Source organism: Orcinus orca, chromosome 3, assembly GCF_937001465.1.
Source record: "Orcinus orca chromosome 3, mOrcOrc1.1, whole genome shotgun sequence".
In the NCBI taxonomy this organism is placed as follows: domain Eukaryota; kingdom Metazoa; phylum Chordata; class Mammalia; order Artiodactyla; family Delphinidae; genus Orcinus; species Orcinus orca.
In genome coordinates this window covers 118,592,633-118,614,854 of record NC_064561.1, presented here as the reverse complement: position 1 = coordinate 118,614,854, position 22,222 = coordinate 118,592,633, and the positions used below count along the sequence as shown (strand labels likewise).

Sequence of the window (22,222 nt, the reverse complement as noted above, 5' to 3'; positions counted from 1 at the left end):
TCAAAGAGGAAATCAAAAACAACTTAGAGAAAAATGACAATGAAAACACGATGATCCAAAACCTATGGGATGCAGCAAAAGCAGTTCTAAGAGGGAAGTTTATAGCAGTACAACCATACCTCAAGAAACAAGAAAAATTTCAAATAACAATCTAACCTTACACCTAAAGCAATTAAAGAAGAACAAAAAACCCCCAAAGTTAGCAGAAGGAAAGAAATCATAAAGTTCAGATCAGAAATAAATGAAAAAGAAATGAAGGAAACAATAGCAATGATCAATGAAACTAAAAGCTGGTTATTTGAGAAGATAAAATTGATAAACCATTAGGCAGACTCATCAAGAAATCAACATAAATCAGAATTAGAAATGAAAAGGAGAAGTTACAATGGACACTGCAGAAATACAAAGGATCATAAGAGACTACTACAAGCAACTATATGCCAATAAAATGGACAACCTGGAAGAAACGGACAAATTCTTAGAAACGTATAACCTTACAAGACTGAACCAGGAAGAAATAGAAAATATGAACAGACCAATCACAAGTAACGAAAATGAAACTGTGATTAAAAATCTTCCAACAAACAAAAGTCCACGACCAGATGGCTTCACAGGTGAATTCTATCAAACATATAGAGAAGAGCTAACACCTATCCTTCTCAAACTCTTCCAAAACCTGCAGAGGAAGGAACAATCCCAAGCTCATTCTATGAGGCCACCATCACCCTGATACCAGAACCAGACAGAGATACTACAAAAAAAATTACAGGCCAATAACACTGATGAATATAGATGCAAAAATCCTCAACAAAATACTAGCAAACAGAATCCAACAACACATTAAAAGGATCATACATCATGATCAAGTGGGATTTATCCCAGGGATGCAAGGATTCTTCAATACACGCAAATCAATCAATGTGATACACCATATTAACACATTGAAGAAGAAAAAATTATGATTTTCTCAATAGATGAAGAAAAAGCTTTTGACAAAATTCAACAGCCATTTATGATAAAAACTCTCCAGAAAGTGGGCATAGAGGGAACCTACCTCAACATAATAAAGGCCATATATGACAAACCCACAGCAAACATCATTCTCAATGGTGAAAAACTGAAAGCATTCCCTTGAAGATCAGGAACAAGACAAGGATGTCCACTCTCACCACTATTATTCAACATAGTTTTGGAAGTCCTAGCCATGGCAATCAGAGAAGAAAAAGAAATAAAACGAATACAAATTGGAAAAGAAGAAGTAAAACTGTCAGCGTTTGCAGATGACATGATACTATACATAGAGAATCCTAAAGATGCCACCAGAAAACTACTAGAGCTAATCAATGAATCTGGTAAAGTTGCAGGATACAAAATGAATGCACGGAAATCTCTTGCATTCCTATACACTAACAATGAAAGATTACAAAAAGAAATTAAGGAAACAATCCCATTCACCATTGCAACAAAAAGAATAAAATACCTAGGAATAAACCTACCTAAGGAGGTAAAAGGCCTGTACTCAGAAAACTATAAGACACTGATGAAAGAAATCAAAGATGACACAGATGGAGGGATATATCATGTTCTTGGATTGGAAAATACTGTGAAATATTACTATACTACCCAAAGCAATCAGATTGCAGATTCAATGCAATCCCTATCAAATTACCAATGGCAGCTTTTATAGAACTAGAAGCAAAAAATTTAAAGTTTGTATGGAGACACAAAAGACCCCAAATAGCCAAAGCAATCTTGAGGGAAAAAAACAGAGCTGGAGGAATCAGACTCCACGACTTCAGACTATACTACAAAGCTACAGTCATCAAGACAATATGGTACTGGCACATAAACAGAAATATAGATCAATGCAACAGGAAAGAAAGCCCAGAGATAAACCCACACATCTATGGTCAACTAATCTATGACAAAGGAAGCAAGGACATACAATGGAGAAAAGACAGCATCTTCAATAAGTGGTGCTGGGAAAACTGGACAGCTACATGTAAAAGAATGAAATTAGAACACTCCCTAACACCATACACAAAAATAAACTCAAAATGGATTACAGACCTAAATGTAAGACCCGACACCATAAAACTCTTAGAGGAAAACATAGGAAGAACACTCTATGACATAAATCACAGCAAGATCTTTTTTGATCCAACTCCTAGAGTAATGGAAATAAAAACAAAAATAAACAAATGGGACCTAATGAAACTTCAAAGCTTTTGCACAGCAAAGGAGACAATAAACAAGACAAAAAGACAACCCTCAGAATGCGAGAAAATATTTGCAAACAAATCACTGGGCAAAGGATTAATCCCCAAATATATAAACAGCTCATGCAGCTCAATATTAAACAGACAAAAAACCCAATCAAAAAATGGGGAGAAGACCTAAATAGACATTTCACCAAGGAAGACATACAGATGGTCAAGAGGCACATGAAAAGCTGCTCAACATCACTAATTATTAGAGAAATGCAAATCAAAACTGCAATGACGTAACACCTCACAGCAGTTAGAATGGGCATCACCAAAAAAATCTACAAACAATAAATGCTGGAGAGGGTGTGGAGAAAAGGGAACCCTCTTGCACTGTTGGTGGGAATGTAAATTGATACAGCCACTATGGAGAACAGTATGGACATTCCTTAAAAAACTAAAAATAGAATTACCATATGACCCAGCAATCCCACTACTGGGCATATACCCAGAGAAAACCATAATTCCAAATGACACATGCACACCTATGTTCACTGCAGCACTATTTACAATAGCCAGGTCATGGAAACAACCTAAATGCCCATCGACAGACAAATGGATAAAGAAGGCGTGGTACATATATACAATGGAATATTACTCAGCCATAAAAAGGAACGAAATTGGGTCATTTGTAGAGAAGTGGATGGAGACTGTCATACAGAGTGAAGTAAGTCAGAAAGAGAAAAACAAATGTATGTTAACGCATATATGTGGAATCTAGAAAAATAATACAGATGAACCAGTTTGCAAGGCAGAAATGGAGACGCAGTTGTAGAGGACAAATATATGGGCACCAAGGGGGAAAGTGGTGGGGGGTGGGGGTTGTGGTGGGATGCACTGGACATATATACACTAATTATGTATAAATAGATAACTAATAAGAGCCTGCTGTATAAAAAATAAATAAAATAAAATTCAAAGAAAAAAAAATCATGAGGAAACAGATGAAACCACGCTGTGAGACCTGTGCAAGACATCTGGCCTAGACTCTTAAAAATGTCCATGCTTTGGAAGAAAAAAATGACAAGAGAATTACTCTAAAGGAGACTAAAGAGATATGATAAATACATCACGTGAATCTTAACTGGATGCTCAATCAAAAACAGAAAGCTCCAAAGGGCATTTGGAGGACATTGGGTGTTTAAAAAAAAAATGAAAGAAAAGAAAACTTTGTAAATATTTCATTTTGAAATTTGCATATATGAAACATCTCACAGGCATACATTTTGCCCTGAAACACTCAATTCATTTATTATATTTATTTCCATGAAAGCTTGTAGTTGAATTACACTTTTAAATATTGAAGACTTTTTTTCCCTTGTGGAAAGCAACCACGGAAAACAAGACACAAATGATACTAAGAATGAATAGAAGATGGCTTATTCAACTTTAGAAAAATTAATTAATGAGTTGTGTAGGACTTCTCGAAAGAAGAGCACTTCTATAAAGAATATATGAAATTATACCTAAATTCCTAGTAATAATAGTAATAACAACAAAACACAATAATTACTTGTGTATATTTATAAACATATATTTTGATTGGGATATATATGTGTATATATGTGTGTGTGTGTGTGTGTGTGTGTGTGTGTAAAATGCCTGTATTTCCAACTGCTGAAAGAACTCATGGAATCCATTTTCTCATTTATTTTATAAAATTCCCTTCTCTGTAGGAATGGAGATGTTTATGTCCTGCATTTCCTTCAAAGTATTTCTTTATTATAATAGCAACTGCAGCATTCTATGTATTGTTTATTGGTGTTAGTTGTTTCCTTTGGCAATAAATAGTAAACTTATTAAGGCTTTTCTTCAATGTACCAAACTAATTATAATATTAAAAACAGACTGGCTAAATTTAATTTTAAAACTACCAGTTATAGTGACTGAGTTTAGCCAACTGTCATATTTATAATTCTAAAATGGTTTATTTTTTAAGAAATTTTACATTGGATAGATGACATGACTTACTGTCTCACATGAGGATTCTGGCTTACATCCTTTACACTGAACGTGTCAGTTTACTCTCATGACTTTCCAACTTGCCTAGTGGGAGTCTTTTTCTTTCTTTACAATAAGACTTATTTGGGGAATGGCAAAATCATGTGTTAAAGTAAGTGTGGCTCTTAAGTACATGGATTTATAACTATAATCTATTTTGCTTGTGCTTATGGAGGTATGTTTCCGGGGCTCTACATTAATTTGAAGGTAGACTCGATAAGTTTAAAATGTATATTATAAAACCTAAAGCAGTGACTAAAATAACAAAAAAAAGTTATAGCAAATAAGTCAACAAATGAAGCACAATGGAATAACTAAAAAATTCAATTAATTCAAAAGAAGGCTGAAAATAGGAAAAAATGAAAGAAAAGGTGAGACATATAGCAAATAAATAGCAAGATGATAGATTTATACCCAATTACTTCAATACTCATATAAATATAAATGGTCTAAATGCTCCAGTTAAAAGCAGAGATAGTTGAATTGGAAAAAAGGAAACAACTATATGCTGCATAGACAAAGTGCATTTTAAATATAAAGTAGAAATAGTTAGAAGTAAAAGGATGGAGAAAACATATACCAATGTAGTACTAATCAAAAGAAAGCTAGAGTACCTCTATGAATAGCAGCAAAGTAGGTTTCAGAGCAAAAATACCACCAGGAATAAAGAAGGTCATTTTCTAATGATAAAAGAGTTTTTTGATTAAGAGGACATTACAACCCTAATCATTCATATATCTTTCAACAGACTTTCAAAATACATGAAGCAAATACCAATAACTGCCAGGAGAAATAGAGAAATCAATGGTTAGAGTTGGAGATTTCCACATTGCTCTCTCTGGAATTTTTCGTACAAGTAACTGGAAAATCAGGGAGGATACAGAAAACCTGAACAACGCTATCTAATCACTTGGCCAACTTGACACAAAGGTTTTATGTACATTTCAGATTGAGATAATGAAATAAAATGCATAAATAACAATGTCCAGTCTATCAATTAGGGAAATTTTAAAAATGATTCACAAATAATCATTAAATCATATGCTTAATATAAATGGAGACAAGAAGTATTTCACCAGCACAATGGTTTACACTTCTTCCCTAAATCAACTTATGTAAGGATTTAAATATTACAAATGTGCTTTTCAGTGAATATTGCACATGGATTATAGATGAGAATACTTATCTTAAAATTAATTTCAAGAACTGTATAATTTATGAAGTTTAGAAAATTTCATCTTATGGAATATATTTGCATTCTTTACACATCAAAATGCCTACTGTAAAAGGTGAAAACAAGAACTGAAATAGTTATTTGCTATAAATCATAGCAGATACTTGTCTACACCTAAAAAAATTTGAAGACATTGTTACAAAATACCCAATATTCATTCAATCTAAGAAGCCACTGATTATAAAACATGCCATTATTTTACATTCTTCTAGAAAATAGTAAGGGCTATTAGATTGTGACATTGAGATACACCAATTTCTGAGATGTTAAAACGCAAAATGTGTGTGTGTTCTGAGATGTTAAGTGAATATGTCTGTCCTGAGATGCTAAATGGGCATATTCTGAGACATTAAAAGTTAAAGAGTTGTGGTTTTGTAATCTTAACCTAAAACACATCTCCCCTAAAATAAATTTTGTGTGAACTGAATTCATACTTTATAGTCTCATTGAAATAGTCACTCCAGTCTCGGTATTTCTGGGAAAATTAAATTCTCTACCTTGCATACTTGAAGAAAGAAAGATATTCCCAACCTTTCTATTGGTTAATAATACAACAACAGTAAGGAAATAAAGGCATTACATAAAATGGAAAAATCATTATTAACTCAGAAATGCTTAACATGTATGAAAGTGTATTATATTTTCCCCCAAATCACTGAAATAAGAGATTACGTTTCTACTGATGTCTTCAGAAAGGTACAGTTCTTTGCACAGAATCTAAGCAACAAATTCAATTTCATTAATCTAAGGCCATATTTTAACATCTGATCCAATTAGTTATTGATATTACCCTTGAACACTTTCATTCTCCAGAATCCCACAGACATTCAGACCAGTAGCTACCAGTAGATACAAAGATGTTCAACATAGTAAGAACTTTTAGGAAAACAATTAGAGATCGTATGGTGTAGAAGGTTAAGTGCATCAATATATACTGATCATTATAATATTAAAACAGAGATTTTACAGGTCAAATTCATTAATCCATGAATTAAAACACAATCAAGGAAACTGAGCTAAGAAACATCCCTATTTTAATTTCAATGAACTAATATAATCATCAAATCTGTTCACTTCTATAATTATAATTCTACAATTGCTAATTATCAAAATAATCAAGGAATAAAAAATGTTAAACAATTTGATCCTCTACTTCTGTATGTCATCAAACCACCAGAATGACTTACCTTATCTTTTCTTTGCTTTTCATCCTGGTATACTGTCCAGTGTTCTCCATCATTGCTGTAAGCTAGTTTGTAGGAGCCTACAAACTGCACATGACCAAAATCTTTAGCTCCTTGTGTAATAATGCCAGTCACTTTGGTAGGGACCAGAAGATCCACCTACAAAAAGGAAAAGACATAATTCAAATGCCACGATAGAGTCCATTATAAATTTGCAATTCTTTTGAACTCAGGAGATTAAGAAATACATATGCTAAAGCCAAAAACCCACTTGATTATTTGTATTTTGAAATAGAAGACTGAGTCTATTATTGGCTTGTGATTTTGATTATGCCACTGGGCAAACCTGGCTGAAAATTTGAACAACCATTTTGAGCATTTTAAAATAAAGTGGTGGTCTTTTCAGTCTACCAATCGATTTTATATTAAACTGACTCATCTAGCATGTGGTTTTTGTGTAATTGAGATAGTACAGAACAGGCAAGGCTGATCTTCTTGAGACTGATCATCATCTCCCAGAGTCTGTGCTTATAAATCAATTTTCTGACTTTATTGGTCAATTTTATAGTAATAAAAATTATAGCTGTGTACATATCAGGAACAAAAAAATTTGATGTTTCCTAATTAAGCATTAAAAAGCCAACCCTGTTTCCATGAATTTTGATCAGTTCATTTATATATAATTGAGTAATAGTAATCATTGGCCAATGAAAATCATCTTTCAGAAAACTACAACCCTAAAACTGTTGAGGAGGAAGTCAAGTATTCTTCAAAAATAAGAGAGAATTAAAATATGCATCCATGACTTGTGGGATCTGTGCTCACAATGTGCTCATTGTTGCAATATATATATTAAAGGGCATAAGACCCACAGTGATTTAGTAAGCATTAAATTCATCAACTGCAACACTGAAATGCAAAAGATAGGAATGATTTTCATCAAAGAAGAATACATAACATTGAATAGTTTAGTATTTCCCCTCTTTGTTCTCTAACTCATGCATCTTTTCTTATATCTTATGATGCTAATTAAAAGAAAAATTATAGGAAACTTTGTTTTCCATGTGGACAATTCTTATTAAGACCTTTACCATTTGTTGTACTAATGTTCCTTGATCTATAGCTTCCTCTCTCCTCCCGCAATAGCCACCTACTTCTTCCTACTTCCTATGACTAAGTGCGCTGCTACATCCTTGATCTTATCATCTTCAACTGTCATGATCTCATGTGTGACCTTAGTGGCTTTCAACCACTATGACCTTTTGTTTCTATTTCAGGTTCTCCATCCTGAGAGATGTTTGTAGCTACAAATAGACAGTCATGGGTCAGATGCAGGCCATCAATGAGAAGAGGGGTCTAGGGAGACTGCATTGAATAGACCATATTAAGTGACATAGATGCTCATCAATAAAGATATGAAAAAGTTCCCAATGTTTCATGGCATAGGATTATATTTCTTAAAAAATTCACATGGGCTTTTTGCCCTCTTTTTGTAACATTCATCAAAGACATTAGGCTCAAGCTGGACAATGGATTAAGACAGAAAACCACCCTTAATGCTTTATTAAAACATTGTAGAAAGTTTATAAAAAATTATAAAATATAGTGTTGTTACTACTTTCCAAACATGTATTATGTCACTTAAAATATCTTGCGTGTCCAGCGGCAATGCAGGATGGCAAAATTATGATATCCTGGGAAGGAAACTGTTGCTGCCTCACATAATGCTAAATGCTTTGTGGTATGTCTTCAGTGACTCCTCTTAATACTCTTTTCTGGTAGGATATCATCTCCACTTTAGAGGGAACAGTTGCTAGGGAGGTAACATAACATGACATGTGACACAAAGATCAATAGTCAGTAAAGGGAGGATCCCAGATTCAAATCCATGTCTTTCTGATTCAAAGTTCCGCATATGGATTCTCACTCAATGATTTCTTCCCATTCTTTGTGACTATTTCAGAAATTTCTGAAGAATCTCAAAGCTTTCTCACCACACTCATCAAACGTATAGCCACTCTAAGCTCCAAACAAAAGCAATCCAGGCTTTACAATATTATGAGAGCCCTGTCTTTAAACATGAATTTCCTCTCTGTTCTTTAGCTGTCTGGGCTTAAAAATATGGATTGCTGTTGCTGTACTAAATCCAAATCTAATTGCACAGAAACGTCTAGGCCTAGCCACTGGTCTTCAAAGTGCTCTTAATGTTGCTGACACTCAATAAATGGAAAAAAAGTCTTACAGTACTCTGAGTCACTGTGTTGTCATCAAGGCTGTAAACATACGGGAACTCAAACTGACACCAAGAATACCTCCAGTGGATTCTTCAGTGCCTAAATGTCTATAAGTCCTAAGCTAAGATGATGCAGTGAGGAGTCTTGGAGCATCTCTCTTTCAGTGGCATTTCTTAAAGTCAGGGTTTCCTGCTGGGTGGAGATGTTTTCTCCTTAAGTTGTGTGTCTTGGCTCTTTCTAACAGATCTGTTTTTCTCCCACTTTAACAGCTCCCATTCTCCAGCTTTTTTTTTTTTGATCCAGAAATGTTTTTCTTTTTTGTTCCAGTTAAGTCAACTCCTCGATTTAAATAGTCAGCAATCTGTTTCAAGCTGGATTTGGTCCTAAAATTTGCTACATTATAAACTTAGAACACCAGGCCTAAGCAAGCCTTCTTTCAGTATAAAAATAATCAGCATCCCACACTTAACATGAGGTTGTTACAACAGGGATGTACAGATCTCACTCTGCAACACACTGGAAGGACACATCACTCTCATGTTCATCATGCAGGATGATCCCAGAAAAGCCCACTCTTCTGGACCTATGCCTACCCCTGGCCCAGGACCACTCTGTCCTCTTGCAGATTTTCTGAGTTAAAGTTATACTGCAAATATGATTCTGCTATTTTAGACCCTCACATCCCAAGGTTTGGCTCAGATAGAGCAGGTTATTTAGGGCACTAAGCTGGGACATGGGTAGACATTTGGCTTAATGCACTGCACTTCATGTCAGGATCTGTATTTAAAGTACCCAACATGTAACTGCCCTCAATAAAGGTTTTTCTGGATTAAGCTGGAGCTACTTCCGAAGTATGTTCTGCAGACAAAACCAACCCATGGCTAAGGATGCTGCAGTGTATCACAGCAGAAAATGCTAGCTGCTTTCCTCTTGTTTTTCTACGTGGCATTACTGGTGAAGGAAACATCATCATAGTTGTACCAACAATTTTTATTGGGAAGGCAACTAGTTAAAAATCCTCTCCAATCTTCAGGAATGTGATTGTGAAAGCCAGCCTATTCTAGTAGAGCTGAATGGTCTGGGTTCACAAACTGGCTCTACCCTTACTAGCTATATGCCTTTGGGCAAGCTACTTTACCTCTCTACAGCTCAATATCCTCATTTGAAAAAATGAGAATAGTCCCTTTATTAGGATTTTAAGGGTATTATGAGGATAAGATGAGTTAATATATAAGTGTGTAAAACAATATATAGGAGTATTAAAACTCTGTTAACAATAAAACAATAAATAAATCTGGGGGAAGAATCTAATATTGGTCTCAGAGTACCTTTTAGAAACATAAATATGGAAACAGGGAAATCGGGTGGCCAGATTGTCCTAGAAGCAACTTCTTGATCATAGCATATTTTGGCCACCTTCTCAGGATGTACACAAAGTCAGTCATTTCATCTTTACTGAAAGTAGAGAAAATATTGAGTAAAATTCACATTTATGCGTGAAATGGTTAATTAAGAATATAATTAATTTTATGGAATGTTGTGCATCTCTATTTAAATATTAAGAGTATATTACAAGAGGGAAATGGTCTCACTCTTTGCAGATGACATGATAGTATACATAGAAAATCCTAAAGATGCTATCAGAAAACTACTAGAGCCCATCAATGAACTAAGTAAAGTTGCAGGATACAAAAGTAATACATAGAAATCTGTTGCATTTCTATATACTAACCACCAAAGATCAGAAAGAGAAATTAAGGAAACAATCCCATTTACCATCGCATCAAAAAGAATAAAATACTTAGGAATAAACCTACTTAAGGAGGTAAAAGACCTGTACTCTGAAAACTATAAGATGCTGATGAAAGAAATTGAAGATGACACAAACAGATGAAAAGATATACCATGTTCTTGGAGAGGAAGAATCAATATTGTGAAAATGACTCTACTCCCCAATAAAATCTACATATGCAATGCAATCCCTATCAAATTACCAATGGCATCTTTCACAGACTTAGACCAAAAAATTTTGTGTGGAAACAGAAAAGACCCCATATAGCCAAAGCAATCCTAAGAAAGAAAAATGGAGCTGGAGTAATCAGGCTCCCTGACTTCAGACTATACTACAAAGCTACAGTCATCAAAACAGTGTGGTACTGGCAGAGAAAGAGAAATATAGATCAATGGAACAGGATAGAAGGCCCAGAAATAAACCCAGGCACCTATGGTCAATTAATCTACAACAAAGGAGGCAAGAATATACAATGGAGCAGAGACAGTCTCTTCAATAAGTGGTGCTGGGGAAACTGGACAGCTACATGTAAAAGAATGAAATTAGAATATTCTCTAACACCTTACACAAAAATAAACTCAAAATGGATTAAAGACCTACATGTAAAAGTGGATACTACAAAATTCTTAGAGGAAAACACAGGCAGAACACTCTTTGAAATAAATTGCAGCAATATCTTCTTTGATCCGTTTCCTAGAGTATGAAAATAAAAACAAAAATAAACAAATGGGACCTAATTAAACTTAAAAGCTTTTGCACACCAAAGGAAACCATAAACAAAATGAAAGGACAACCCACAGAATGGGAGAAAATATTTGCAAATGATGCGACCAAAAAGTGCTTAATCTCCAAAATATATAAACAGCTCATGCAGTTCGATATCAAAACAACAAACACCAAATCAAAACAATGGGCAGAAGAGCTAAATAGACATTTCTCCAAAGAAGACATACAGATGGCCAAAAAGCACATGAAAAGATGCTCAACATCGCTAATTGTCAGAGAGATGTGAATCAAAAATGCAATGAGGTATCACCTCACATTGGTCAGAATGCCCATCATCAAAATGTCTTCAAATAATAAATGCTGGACAGGGTTTGGAGAAAAAGGAAACATCCTACACTGTTGGTGGGAATGTAAATTGGTACAGTCACTATGGAGAACAGTATTGAGTGTTCCTTAAAAAACTGAAAATAGAGTTACCATATGATCCATCAATCCCACTCTTGGGTATATCTGGAGAAAACTCCAATTTGAAAAGATACATGCACCCCAACGTTCAGGGCAGCATTATTTAAAATAGCCAAGACATGGAAGCAACATAAATGTCCACTGATAGAGAAATGAATAAAGATGTGGTACATATATACAATGGAATATTACTCAACCATAAAAAAGAGTGGAATAATGCCATTTGCAGTAACATGGATGGACCTGGAGATTATCATACTAAATGGAGTAAGTCAGACAAAGACAAATATCTTATGATATCACTTATATGTGAAATCCAAAAGAAATGACACAAAGGAACTTATTTATGAAACAAACAGACTCACAGACTTCAAAACAAACTTATGGTTATCAAAGCAGAAAGGTGGGGGTAGGGATAAATTAGGAGTTTGGGATTAACATATACACACTACTATATATAAAATAGATAATCAACAAGGACCTACTATATAGCACAGGGAACTCTACTTAATATTCTGTAAAAACCTATATAGGCAACGAATCTGGGAAAGAATGGATATATGTATATTTATAACTGAATCACTTTGTGGTACACCTGAAACTAACACACCATCGTAAATCAACTATACTACAATATAAAATAAAAATTAAATTAAAAATTTTAAGAGAAAATTAGACTCCAAATTATAGTGGGTGATTTGTTTTCCTTTAATTATAAGAGTGAAAAAAGAAGGATCTATATAGAAAGAGGCTTAAATGATATATAAGTAAAGAAAAAAGTATTGCATGAGTGTTATGTAGGAATATACCTTTATTTTGTTGTAAAACATCCTACAATGTTTTAGCAAAGCATGCATATTTTTAGAGTGTCTAGCTTAGAAAAACAGTGTAGAAAAACTAAGAGCATTTGTTTGAAAAAGGTCAAGATGAACTACGTTTCAGATTATCTGCATAACACCCTGACAGATGGCTCCCTGGGACGAGACAAGGCAGACCAAGGAAAGTCTGCTGATTTTCATGGAGATGTTCTTAAATGGGTGAAAAAAATGAAAAGTGAAATAAATAGGTGTTTAAAAAAAGTGAACAAAAAGACCAAAGAGATTTATCACAGAAGTATGGTGCTCTGCTGCATCTACAATGCTCTAGTTTTTGCTTTTATGTTATATCAGTTATTTTGGATTATATATTTTATAACTTCAAGGAGCTTTATAAAATTAACTCATTAAGCAGAAATAACTTTGAAGCTAATATAATTATCTATATTTAATAATTAAATTATAGGCAAAATATTTAGACTTTTTGGTTTCAATATAGAAGTTTTTACCTTAACATTACATGAAAAAAATTCTATATAATCGTAGCTACATTTAAAGCACATAAAGGCATACTTTGTTTTATTGCATTTCCCAAATATTGCGTTTCTTACGTACTGAAGGTTTGTGGTAACCCTGTGTTGAGCAAGTCTATCGCACCATTTCTCCAACAGCACTTGCTCACTTTGTGTTTCTGTGTCACATTTTGGTACTTGCAATATTTCAAACTTTTCATTGTTATATTTGTTATGGTGATCTGTAATCAGTGATCTTTGATGTTACTATTATGACTCACTAAAGTCTCAGAAGATGAGTATTTTTTAGCAATATTTTTTAACTAAGGTATGTCATGTTATATTTTTAGACATAATGCCATCACACGCTTAATAGACTACAGTATATAAACATAACTTTTATATGCACTGGAAAACAGAAAAATTCACGTGACTTGCTTTATTGCACAGGTCTGGAATTGATCCCACAATATCTCCAAGGTATGCCTGTAATTAACTATACTTGACATTTGGACAACATTTTTGGTTATCAGATACTGGTCACACTTTTACTCCATATTTGCAGGCTAACTAGTCAATGTGATCAACTTATGATGAAATATTATCCAGTCCCTGTATCTCATACAGTTTAGTAGCTCTAAGGTTATGGATTTAGAATCCTTAAAATACTATCGAGGCCTCATAATACACTCATTCCAGCACCCATGATTGCATTCCTCCTCTTACTAAAAAGTTTTAGTTTCCAATAATATTTAAAAAAACATTTAATAAAGCAATTGCTTTTCCCATATTGCATTTTAAAATTATAAACACTAGTACAAAAAATATATACTATAAAATAACCTTTCAGAGAGAGAGGGAATGTTCTGTTTTATTGATGTTTTCTAGTGTGCCTTTTACATGTAAAACCAAGCATGATACATGTTTGATGCCATGAACAAACTTTTTATGCTCAGGAGCATGTTTTGCAGCATATCAGACATATTGTAGACATTCCAAATATCCAGGAAATCATCTGCCCTGGATTCAAAATTGAGATCATTCCATATTTAACAATTATCTACAATTATAACATAAACAACTGCATATGTCAATCTGAGCTGCACCCCATGATTGCTGTCAGCTCATGACTATGAACTTTTTAAAAGAGTTTGTTTAGAGTCATGCAGTTAGTTCAACTGCTTATCTTAACTAAGGATGGGATGCAGCATAATTATGAATATTTTATATTTAATATTGTTAGTTTAATAATCTTTCTCAATATAAAATACATGCTAAGAATAAAAATTGAGAAATAGAGAGAATATTAAAAAACAGCTCTGTCTTACCATCAGATACAATCAATGATTTTCATACCCCTTAAATGTGGATATTTTAGACAAATTTGTTATATTTGGCATTTGAACAATATTATTGGTTACCAGGTGTTGGTTGCACTTTAGTCCACATTTGCAGGTCAATTTATTCCTTTTTTTTCTTAATATTTCACTAGTAATTCTCTAAGTCAATAAACTATTTTTAAGACTTTTTTTTATCCTAACAAGTCATTTCAAGAGTTTATCACAATCATTTATTTACTGTAAAACATTTGTTCCTCCCTGTATCCTTAAATTTTAATTAAAATTAAAACTTTCATAAAATCCTAGTCCTTTCATTTGGCCACATAATCTCATTTATTGGGTTGGGCAAAAAGTTTGTTTGGGTTTTTCCATAACATCTTATGGAAAAATCCAAATGAACTTTTTGGCTAACCCAATACATAGGATAAATTAATAGAATTTGGTCAGAGAATATGGAAAATAGGTTTATTGCCTAAACATAAAAGTAATAAACAGTTGTGATTATTTCAGATGGTATGAAGAGATATAAGGAATCCAGATAAAATAACCAAAACTCTATTATCTAGAGTTAATTCTTGTTGACCTCTTAATATTCATATTTGCAGACATTTCCTATTCCCATATATCTATCTTCATGAAAATAAGCTCACAGTATGAATGTGGTTTTGTAATTTGCATGTGTATATTTTTATATCTAAATAATAATACTTTGTAATGGCTGTGTAACAGTCTCACAGATTCAGGGAAGTGTGCTCAAAAGGTTTTCTGGTCTTGTATTTTAAAATGTTGCTTCTGTTTCTTTTAGTGTCTCCCACTAGAAGGTCAATTATCCAAAGACTAGCTCTTTACTTCTAATTTTTCCTATTTATAATATTTTCTCACTCATCATTTAAAAATATTATTCTCCTTTGTATTTTCAGAGTTTCTTCACTTTATCCTCAATATTATGGATTTAAAAAAAATAAATTTATTTATTTTTGGCTGCATTGGGTCTTCATTGCTGCACATGGTTTCCTCTAGTTGCAGTGAGCGGGGGCTACTCTTTGTTGCAGTGCATTGGCTTCTCATTGCTGTGGCTTCTCTTGCTGCTGAGCTCAGGCTCTAGGCACACGGGCTCAGTAGTTGTGGCTCACAGGCTCTAGACTGCAGGCTCAGTAGTTGTGGCGCATGGGCTTAGTTGCTCAGCGACATGTGGGATCTTCCTGGACCAGGGCTTGAACCCGTGTCCCCTTCATTGGCAGGCGGATTCTTAACCACTGCACCACCGGGGAAGCCCTGCATTTTATTTTATTTTTTTTTGTGGTACACGGGCCTCTCACTGCTGTGGCCTCTCCCGTTGCAGAGCACAGGCTCCGGACGCACAGGCTCAGCGGCCATGGCTCACGGGCCCAACCGCTCCGCAGCATGTGGGATCTTCCCAGACCGGGGCACGAACCCTTGTCCCCTGCATCGGCAGGCGGACTCTCAACCACTGCGTCACCAGGGAAGCCCTGCATTTTATTTTTGATAATGGAATTTCCACTGCTAATTTTTTTAATTTCCTTGAAATACATAATTTAAGATCCCTCCCTCATCATCTCAACTTTGGTCTCATTCTATTACTCAAGGAAAAAATGTCTTTATATATATTCTACTAATCATTTGTTTCTGTAAAAAATTTTCTACTTTTACAGTTTTCATCATAGCTTTTGAGTAATTTCTATCCTTTTCTTGTTCTGCATATTAAAAAATAAGCCTGATATAATCTTGTATTATTTTCCCTTACTTGAACAGAGAGAGAATAGTCCTGGTGTTTGGCAGCACACTGGTCATAAGCATTCCCCATTGTCTCTCACCATCTATCAGGCTGGTTTATTAATTCTTACTGACCTTCAGATATAAACACTGCCAAAGGTCTTATTAACAAGGTCTAGCAGACATTTAGGCAGTATAGCTTAGCTGGTCTGAAGGATGAACCTCTCCTACTCTTGCTGTTTATCCTCTACATACAGGAAGGACAACCTATTTTCTTGATAATACAAAATCCAAAGCATTCTCCTATCACAAGTAAAATCACAGTGGCAGGCAACTTTGTCCCTGTTGTTCACTGTGCACCTGGCATACACAAGGTATTTCAATAAGTATATAATGAATGAATGGCTTCACATTTTAGGATTCAGTGAGCTAACATGTACTCTATTCCACTTTTCCAGGTTTGCATTATGGGGTAAATGGGTGTGATGGGACATTGGGAAGTAGAGTGCTGACCACAGCTTGCAGTCTCTGGCTGTGGTAAAGTGACCTCAGGTCCCTCGGTCCACAGGGCAGCCTCTGGGTCTTGGCCACCCCTGTTCTGATTCAGATGTTGGAATCCTCACACTGTAGTTACAGGAAACTCTGCTCAGAGCCTGGAAAGTCACCGACTGGCTTATATTTGTACGCGTACTGTATGGATGATGGTAAGGGAATCAAAGGTTGCAGCAGTCAAAATTGAGAAGTTGAATGTAATAAAATAATGTAAGTGATTTCCTGGTAAGCTCAACATAGGAACATTTAAAATCAGGTCTGCTTTTGCAGCTCTAGAGGAACCTTCCAAATGTAGTTCTCACAAAAAGGTTTGAGAAAATTCATTCAGGCTTCACTAAAACTCTCTATGTAAAAAACAGTTCTAAATGAAAGTCCAACTATGATGATTTTCTCACTAAATCTCAAAGAAATTTAAAAGATAAAAACAAAGAAGTTGAAGACCACACAAACAGGTTTAAAGATATACCATGTTCTTGATTGGAAGAATCAATATTGCCAAAATGACCATAGTACCCAAGGCAATCTACAAATTTAATGTAATCTCTATCAAATTACCAATTGCATTTTTCACAGAACTAGAACAAATAATTTTAAAAGTTGTATGGAAACACAAATGGTCCCAAATAGCCAAAACAATCTTGAGAAGGAAGAACAGAGCTGGAGGAATTACGCACCCTGATTTCAGATTATACTACAAAGCTACAGTGATCAAAACAGTATGGTACTGGCACAAAAACAGACACATAGATCAATAGAACAGGATAGAGAGCCCAGAAATAAACCCATGCACTTATGATCAATTGTGGTCAATTAACCTATGACAAAGGAGGCAAGAATATACAATGGAGAAAGGACAGTCTCTTCAATAAGCGGTGCTGGGAAAACTGGACAGCTACTCGTAAAAGAATGAAATTAGAACATTCTCTAAAACCCCATGTAAAAATCAACTCAAAATGGACTAAAGACCTACATGTAAGACTGGATACTATTAAACTCCTAGAGGAAAACATAGGAAGAACAGTCTTTGACATAAATCACAGCAACAGTTTTTTGGATCCCTCTCCTAGAGTAAAGGAAATAAAAGCAAAAATAAGCAAATGGGACCTAATTAAACTTGAAAGCTTTTGCACAGAAAAAGAAACCACAAATAAAACAAAAAGACAACCTACGGAATGGGAGAAAAATACTTGCAAACGATGCACCCAACAAGGGATTAATTTCGAAAATATACAAACAGCTCATACAGCTCAATATCAAAAACCAAACAACCCAATCAACAAATGGGCAGAGCAACTAAACAGACATTTTTCCAAAGAAGACATACAGATGGCCAACAGGCACATGAAAAGATGCTCAACATCGCTAATTGTTAGAGAAATATGAATCAAAACTACAATGAAGTACCACCTCATAACAGTCAGAATGGCCATCATCAAGAAGTCTACAAATAATAAATACCAGAGAGGGTATGGAGAAAAGGGAACACTCCTACACCATTGGTGGGACTGTAAGTTGGTGGTGAACAGTATGGAAGTTCCTTAAAAAACTAGAGTTACCATATGATCCAGCAATCCCACTTCTGGGCATATATCTGAAAAAGACAAAAACTCTAATTTGAAAAGATACATGCACCCCAATGTTCATAGTGGCACTATTTACAATAGTCAAGACATGGAAGCAACCTAAATGTCCACTGACAGATGAATGGATAAAGAAGATGTGGTGTATATATAGAATGGAATATTATTCAGCCATAAAAAAGAATGAAATAATGCCATTTGCAGCAACATGGATGGACCTAGAGATTATCATACTAAGTGAAGTTATACAGAGACAAATGTCATATGATATCACTTATATGTGGAGTCTAAAAAAAATGATACAAATGAACTTATTTATAAAACAGAAACAGACTCACACACAGAAAACAAACTTATGGTTACCAAAGGGAAAAGGGAGGGGGGTGGGATAAATTGGGAATTTGGAATTAACATATACACACTACTGTATATAAAATAGATAAACAACAAGGGCCTACTATATAGCACAGGGAATTATATTCAATATCTTATAATAACTTATAATGGAAAAGAATCTGAAAAAGCATATATACATATATATGTAAATATATATATATATAAAAAACTGAATCAACTTACTGTACACCTGAAACATTGTAAATCAACTATACTTAAATTAAAAATATATAAAAACAACCAAAATTATAAACATTTAGAGTTAATAAAATACTATTATAAGGATTTAATCAAATGCCCTTATATTTACTTAAATCATGATATATAAAGAGAAATTAAAATAACTTGATTTTCTGCTTTTTAATGAGATTTTTGTAATATTCTATACAAATTTTGTTTTGAAAAAATATTCTCAAACAATTATAGTTACAAGTAACTAAAACTGACATCAAATTAACAGGTAAGCTATTACCCAATTTCTCCAAAACCTATATCAGAAACACTAAAACATATGTGAAGAAAAATATGAAAGTTAGAAAATTTTTAGGGAAAAGAATCATACTTTTCTCATTAGGCTACTAAAAGTGATTTTCTGCTGAGTTCATCAAAAATAAGATCACCCTGAGAAAGTAGAACTAACATATCTTCTTTATTTACCTTTCAAGCCTGATTTTGATTAGGCTGGGAACTTTGATTTATTCCACAAACAATAATTCAGGGTGGTGACTAATTGAATTAGTCTGTAATTGTTAGAGTAATTATTAATAGGTTAATGGAGACTTAATACAAGTCTTTGATCAAACAGCATGATAATATCCAATAAATGTTATTTAGGTACTTTATTATAGCAGTGACAAAGCCCAAATGAAGTAGAAAACAAAGAAAATTACTGGTAAATTTATGCATATAATTTAGAAAATAATAATACAACTTTTAAGTAGGAATTGAAATAGTTTTTTATTTAGTGGTTTTGAAAGCACAGTGAGAGGAGAGCCTACGTAGAAACTGTCAGCATCTCTTTGTAAAGCTAAAGATTCATTGAACTGGCATGCACTTCAGTAGCCAGAATTTGATTGGTTGTTGACTTGAAAGAGCTGTTGACAACTACTTCACTGAATAATAAGTTTATCAAAAGCATCTGTGTTTTGTATAACCATTATATATCTTATAGACTGACATTTACAAGCACAAAACATCTATACACAAATATGTATGTCAATATGCATATTTACATAAATCTTGTTCTGTGACAAATAAATGAAAATCATGAGAACTCTCAAAAGAAAACATCCACAGCATACAGTATACTGCAACGGCAAATCACATTGCATATCTTAAATATTTAGAGGCCCATGAAAGGTAGGAAAGTTGACAAGAACGCACAACATATTTTTATGTACCATGCTTGCTTGAAGGAGCTGTGCATTTTATGTTGATATAAAGCTTTGCAATTCCCACAATTTGTAAATCATCTGTAGAGTCCTGTACATCATTTTGTTTCATCAGATCATGCGAGCCTTAATTCTAGATTTTTCAGTCTTAACTGGATCTGTGCACATTTTATCGTGATTGATTTTTAGGCTAAAACAACAATGTAAAGAAACCTAGATGTAATTTTTCTACCCTTGTCTTTGCAAAAGAAAGTATAAAGGGGCATGGCCTCTCAGGAATCAGGATGGTTTGGGAAAATGGACCATCAATGTCAACAGTTGAAAAACAGCCCATTAGCACATTGCTCTGAAGTGATTGGAAAGGAAAGGGTGGGACATGGCTCATCAGGAAGAGAACTGACTGCAGATCACAGGGTTAAGAGCCGTTGACACAGAAAGTGGACTGCCTTAAAGGGCTACTTATTAAAAAAATCTTTTGTCCAGAGTGTACATATAGTATGGATAACAAGGATACAAATTATTTTCATTCAAATACATAGTAACACTGTCAGCATTTTATTTGTATAAGAAGGACAAGCCCGACTCTGGTGGAAATGGCAGGCAGGGCTATCTAGCTCATCAAAACTCCAGTCACCACAAATTATAACTGTCATCTTTGAGAGCCTCATTAGAAGCCACAGTTAGAGCCCCTCATTGAATATGCATAAAGCCAACATGTTTTATTTCTTTATATTTATTTATGGTAAAATGTCTTATCTATATTCCTCACCGTTATTGACATTAATTTCCATTTGTTTTGCTCCCAAGTGGAAATAAGGAACAGCTTATTTGAAATAAGCTGAACTTGAAATCCCAGTCTCATCAAGATTTTCCTTTAGTTCCCAATATTAATCTCCTATTTATTCTCCTTAACACCGTATCCAAGGTCTTTTGAGCTTATTACGTGGAAAAATATAAAACTGGGTGCTGAATGCTGATAAAATCTGAATAGTATCTGATGAACATATTTTAATTAAGCCCCACAGTACAATATGGCCTGGATATATCTTTAATGAGGGCCCCAATAGGTATATGCCTAACAGTTATAATGATATGGTTCAAGTATAGGGTATACAACTTTCAAAAAATATGTTTTTTTTGAATTTTATTTTATTCATATTTTTATACAGCAGGTTCTTATTAGTTATCCATTTTCTACATATTAGTGTATATATGTCAATCCCAATCTCCCAATTCATCACACAAAAAATATGTTCTTCTTGATTGCATGTGAACAAGATGCTCACGCTCTCCTTCTTTCTAGAAGTGGCACTTTATTTAAGGGACTCTCGTATATATTCCTGTCTCAGAACAAGGGTTCATTTCTTTGTGCAGTCAGCTCCAAACAATCTCATATTTTTAAAATCACATTCTTTAACTCTAAAACTATTCATGCACTATATTTTCTATTACTGTAAAATAGCTTATAAACCCAGTGTTAAATTAGGTATGGAATTAATAAATCACTTGAAACAAACTCATTTTATTAAACGTACTTATTTGTTTTGCATAGGTGTTCAAGATTTTTAAAACTCTCCAAGTTATACCTCACTTCACTGAAGGCCCAGTTATAGATTTAAGTGAAGAATTTCATGAGACATCCCCCAGTGGCTGAACATCTTTGCAATAACTATCTTTGATATCCCATCTGAGACTTCAGGTGCAAAGCTTCTGACATTTTAAACATAATTTGAAAAAAAAAAAAGTGAAAAACAAAAAATTGAGGTATAACTCCCTTTTATTTGATATAAGTGCTTAAGGATCCTGAAATCCAAAGATATTTTAATGAAATTCAAACACTGATTTAAAGAAAAGAGGTATGTAGAAATTATTAGATAGAATAACACTAAATGTATAATTTTAGAAAGTTATTTACAGTGGAACCAGTCAGCAGGGAAGTATAAAAACAAAAGTTAAAAAAAGGTTCATCCTCAACCAGCTCACAAGATTTGTCTCTTATCTT

General features: G+C 34.0%; 1 protein-coding gene across 3 annotated transcripts in view; it reads right to left on the bottom strand.

Moving 5' to 3' along the window:
- EDIL3 (EGF like repeats and discoidin domains 3) overlaps positions 1–22,222 on the bottom strand; it is a 429,504-nt gene that overhangs the window by 38,167 nt on the left and 369,115 nt on the right. For all 3 annotated transcript variants that reach the window (XM_004281631.3, XM_012537379.3, XM_049708303.1), the window contains one exon: positions 6,687–6,842. In XM_004281631.3, the coding sequence (XP_004281679.1) occupies positions 6,687–6,842 (156 nt within the window). The remainder of the gene's footprint in view (positions 1–6,686; positions 6,843–22,222) is intronic.